This window comes from Mesocricetus auratus, unplaced genomic scaffold, assembly GCF_017639785.1.
Source record: "Mesocricetus auratus isolate SY011 unplaced genomic scaffold, BCM_Maur_2.0 Super-Scaffold_100013, whole genome shotgun sequence".
In the NCBI taxonomy this organism is placed as follows: domain Eukaryota; kingdom Metazoa; phylum Chordata; class Mammalia; order Rodentia; family Cricetidae; genus Mesocricetus; species Mesocricetus auratus.
Window position 1 is genome coordinate 55,134,134 of NW_024429196.1, and position 4,824 is coordinate 55,138,957.

Consider the following 4,824-nt stretch of genomic DNA (forward strand, 5'->3'; position numbering starts at 1 on the left):
TTATGAGTCTCTATCATTGCCTTAAAATTAATTCTTACCATAATTTATAATTTGTAGTGTTCACATTTGTTATTTTAGAACATCCTGCATTTACAACAACATTCTTTTATTGCCTAAGAGTCAAAAGCCGGGTTTGTCTTACTCCTTCAGTCTACAAGTTCATAGGCTGTCTGGAATGCTAGCAATTAAAACACTCAGCAGAAGTCCCATAGTACTATCCCCTGAAGCTTTGTATTTCAAAAGAAAAAAAAATAGGATGTCAAGGGGAAAAGAGGACCACAGGTTTTATACACATGCTTTTTATTAGTATAGCTATCTTAGACAATACTGCAGTCTTGAAAGGAGGTCCACACTATTACATCAACAGTGAATTTCTGACAGAGGCAAACTGAGCACCATAATGTACAAATAGAAAGACCATGCTGGAGGACAACAGAAGTTCACTAAGGGTGCACAATGTATCTGAGAAGTTCTCAAGCCTCATCCTCGCCCTCCTCCTCCTCGAACTCGCCCTGCTCATCAGCCGTGGCATCCTGGTACTGCTGGTACTCAGACACCAGGTCATTCATGTTGCTCTCTGCCTCGGTGAACTCCATCTCGTCCATGCCTTCGCCCGTGTACCAGTGCAGGAAAGCCTTGCGCCGGAACATGGCGGTGAACTGCTCCGAGATGCGCTTAAACAGCTCCTGGATGGCAGTGCTGTTGCCAATGAAGGTGGCCGACATCTTGAGGCCTCGAGGAGGGATGTCGCACACGGCCGTCTTCACATTGTTGGGGATCCACTCCACGAAGTAGCTGCTGTTCTTGTTCTGCACGTTGAGCATCTGCTCGTCCACCTCCTTCATGGACATGCGGCCACGGAAGATGGCAGCCACCGTCAGGTAGCGGCCATGGCGCGGGTCACAGGCAGCCATCATGTTCTTGGAGTCGAACATCTGCTGGGTGAGCTCAGGCACTGTCAGGGCTCGGTACTGCTGGCTGCCCCTGCTGGTCAGAGGCGCGAAGCCTGGCATGAAGAAGTGCAGGCGTGGGAAGGGCACCATGTTCACGGCCAGCTTGCGCAGGTCTGCGTTCAGCTGGCCTGGGAAGCGCAGGCAGGTGGTCACCCCACTCATGGTGGCTGACACCAGGTGGTTGAGGTCGCCATATGTGGGTGTGGTCAGCTTGAGGGTGCGGAAGCAGATGTCGTACAGGGCCTCGTTGTCAATGGAATAGGTTTCATCTGTGTTCTCCACCAGCTGGTGCACGGAGAGGGTGGCATTATAGGGCTCCACCACAGTGTCAGAGACCTTGGGTGAGGGCATGACACTGAAGGTGTTCATGATGCGGTCTGGGTACTCCTCTCGGATCTTGCTGATGAGCAGGGTCCCCATGCCTGAGCCAGTGCCTCCCCCCAGTGAGTGGGTCAGCTGGAAGCCCTGGAGACAGTCACAGCTTTCAGACTCCTTCCTCACTACATCCAGGACGGAGTCCACCAGCTCAGCGCCCTCTGTGTAGTGGCCCTTTGCCCAGTTGTTTCCTGCACCGCTCTGGCCTGCAAGAGAGACATAGAATATTGGACACTTAGGAATTCAGGGTAGTGTCACTGAACTGTGAAGGATGAGGAAAACCTTGCCTTGGAGATCATTTAGTAGTCTTTTAGTTATACTGTTTTACGGAAGGAAATATTGTCAGTGTAACAATGACATCAAAATCCTGGAGATCATAATAAAGGAAAAATTGAGTTGAAGGAAACACATTTTAACAAGACTCAGTAACTTCCAAAAGTAAACACAGGGAACAATCAGTAGATCCTCTTAATTAGCTATAATTAAAGAGGTGGGCAGGCAGCTCTAAGCACTTGGTCCACACCTTGGTCACTGAAGTGGCATCATTGGTCCTTTGAAATCTCCTGCAGCCTGTGATGTCCTCTTTGAAGACTTTCATCCTCTCCCCTCCCTCCCCCCAGAGCTCCTCCTCATGGAGGCCCTTAACAGCCTCTACAGCCACACACTGGTCTCCGAGTTGTCAAGAGTCAACAGACATGATCTTGTCAGCTACACAGGTTAGACCAGGATTTATGGGCTGTGGACACAGGCTCAGCTGGGCACTGCACACACAGCTATTAAGCCCATGGCTGCTAGGAAGGGGTGAGTCATTTGGCCAGCTCTCATGGAGCATGACGACATACCGAAAACAAAGTTGTCTGGCCTGAAGATCTGGCCGAAGGGTCCTGACCTCACTGAGTCCATGGTGCCAGGCTCCAGGTCCACCAGGATGGCCCGAGGTACATATTTGTTGCCTGTGGGGACAAGAGCTGACTTACGACTGGGCTTGGCAAGGACAAAGATGTAACAGCAGAATTCATTACAGAAATCCCAGCACTGAGACAAAGGAAGAAAAGGAAAATGGACACATGAAGCATGCTTAATCACACCAAATGTGCAGAGGTCTTCAGGAGCTACAAAGTGCTTTTATCTATCTATCTATCTATCTATCTATCTATCTATCTATCTATCCATCCATCCATCTATCTATCTAGTAATTGGCATTTTAAATGAGTATGCAAAAAGCATTTCCTTGTTGTTTGCATGTTCCCAGCCACAGTATGGAAAGCAAGGCTGACATCCAAACCCTTACCAGCAGCTTCATTGTAGTACACATTGATTCTCTCCAGCTGCAAATCACTGTCACCATGGTAACTGCCGGTGGGGTCGATGCCATGCTCATCGCTTATCACCTCCCAAAACTAAAATGAAGAGAATCATATCAGACAGCAGGCAAGAGCCCAGTGAGCTGCTGCTGGCTCGTGTGTGTGTGTGTGTGTGTGTGTGTGTGTGTGTGTGTGTGTGTGTGTGTGCAGCAGCTGCTGCGGAGGGTCTTGGAAATGCGCAGTGCATCAGCCATGTTATGACCACAGATGCAGGGCTGGGAGGAGCCAGGAGAGAAAGTGGGCCCAGCAGATTCCCTGCCAGAACTACAGAGGCAGCGGTTCTCTCCAGACAGGGCTAAATGTCACTACATACAGCTTGATGGATGGGGAAGGGCAGAAGGAAAGACCAGGTGCCCCACCCCCTGCGCCTCATGGGATCAATGGCTCCTGGCACAGACTCCAACAGCCCAGTTTTATATCACTGACCTACATATTGGCTTCCGGGTATTGCCCCCGGGCTAGGAATGTTCAGGATGGGCAGCACAATTCTAAGAGGGTGCCTGGCAGCCCTTGAGAAAGCTGGCCATCCTGAGGATGCAGCCTCCATTGTGACTTGGCAGCAGGAAAGGGGGTGCGGAGGTTGGGTGGGCAATATGGCGGTGTTGAAAGAGACCACGTCCTTGTACAGGCGCCCGCCCACACCCATATTGAATGCCCACTGCTGCCTCCAGGTCTCACAGCCCCGATTCCGTGCAGTCACCTGCTGTCTCACAGAAAGAGGACCACTGCCTTTTATGTCAAGTCTGGAGCAGCACTTGTAAGCGAATTTGTCTAACACCCTTCTCTGTTGGCCCAAAGAGACGCCTCTGTAACATCTGTCAACCCAATGACACTGCATTTTTTCATTCATATGACAGACTTTTTAAAAAATATACAAATTATATTTGGCATGAGTTTCTCAACACATATGACTGTGACCCCCCCCCCGCCCAGACCCAAATTTCAGAGACGAAAAACCCAGAGGAATGAATATCCGCTGCACCCCGCAAACGGGTTGTGTCCCAAAGCAATGTAATGGACCTTGATTTAAGACATCCTGTCACGCGCATCGTGGCAGGTGGAAAGGGTTTCAGGACCCGCCCCGCCCAGTAGCCAGCAGTGGAATGCGTCACCAGCACTGACTCCTCTGGATACCCTAGGCTCGGCCCGGCCCTTGGCTCACAATCTTGGGACCCCAGCCCCAGCGGGCGACTCCACCCTCTCCCTCCCCAGGGGTGCGCCCACCTTAGCGCCGATCTGGTTGCCGCACTGGCCCGCCTGGATGTGCACGATCTCGCGCATGGTGCTGGCTGCAGAAGGGGTGGAGGCTCTGGCCCTCGGAGAAGTGCGTGGACAGAGGGCTAAGGAGCGCAAAAACCTGTCGCCCTCCCCCAGCTCAGCCTTTTATACTCGGGGACCCGCCCGTCCGCGCTGACGTCATGGGGGCAGGACCGAGGGGTGGAGCGACAGGGACTGCGGCACCGCGAGAGGGAGCCGGGGCGCGGTGCGAGGTGCCGGGGCACTCGCCCTGCATCCAGTGTCCCAGCTTTACTGGGTCCCTCGGCTGATCCTGCTGGCTTCCCCTCAGCGTCCACCTGAGCTGCTCGGCCACTGGAGAGACCTTTGGGTCACAATACGGTTCCTCTCCCACCCCGCCCACTCCCCACCACCCAGGGACTAGAGGTTGGGGTCCTGCCTCCCCAGTAGCAGGGCAGGAGTCGCCTTGCTCTTGAATAAGGAGCCCAGAACTGAAGACTCATCCTTCACTAGATGTCGATCTGAACAGGGGCGCATGCATCCTGGGCTGGGGATTGAACTCCCTCGCCATCCTCTTTCAAGTTTGGGTGGTAACTGAGGGCGAATTAAACCGAAGACTGGGTACTGCTTGGGAGGAAGGGGAGAGGTTCCCGGGAGGTTCCCGGCTGTTTCTTCAAGGACAGCAAGGGTGCGCACTTGCAGGTCGATTGCTAGGTGTAGGAAGGAAAAGTGCTTGGAACTAGATTTGTCACGTGCCTGCTCTAAACTCTTGGGTCAGAAAAGCCTCTTAAATGTCGAAATTTCTCCTCGCGAGAGGGCGAGAAAGGGAAAAGGAGGATTCTAATACAGCACGGGGGTTAAGTGTATGCCTTCCAAACCTTACCTGCGAGGTAATT

General features: G+C 52.5%; 1 protein-coding gene across 1 annotated transcript; it reads right to left on the minus strand.

The window, feature by feature from the left end:
• Positions 1-283: 283 nt before the first annotated feature.
• On the minus strand, positions 284-4,075 carry Tubb2a (tubulin beta 2A class IIa). The gene is made up of 4 exons (XM_005066401.4): positions 3,917-4,075; positions 2,620-2,728; positions 2,171-2,281; positions 284-1,534 (listed from the first exon to the last, which is right to left on the minus strand). The coding sequence occupies exons 1-4, from the start codon at positions 3,971-3,973 to the stop codon at positions 474-476; spliced, it is 1,338 nt and encodes a 445-aa protein (XP_005066458.1). The 5' UTR covers positions 3,974-4,075; the 3' UTR covers positions 284-473.
• Positions 4,076-4,824: the final 749 nt, after the last annotated feature.

Excerpts from the sequence above, each read along its gene's own strand:
- Tubb2a (XM_005066401.4), bottom strand. The coding sequence starts at position 3,973 with ATGCGCGAGATCGTGCACATCCAGGCGGGCCAGTGCGGCAACCAGATC. Across the intron at positions 2,282-2,619 it reads GTACTACAATGAAGCTGCTG|GCAACAAATATGTACCTCGG; the intron begins GTAAGGGTTTGG and ends TTGTCCCCACAG. Across the intron at positions 1,535-2,170 it reads GCCAGACAACTTTGTTTTCG|GCCAGAGCGGTGCAGGAAAC; the intron begins GTATGTCGTCAT and ends TCTCTCTTGCAG.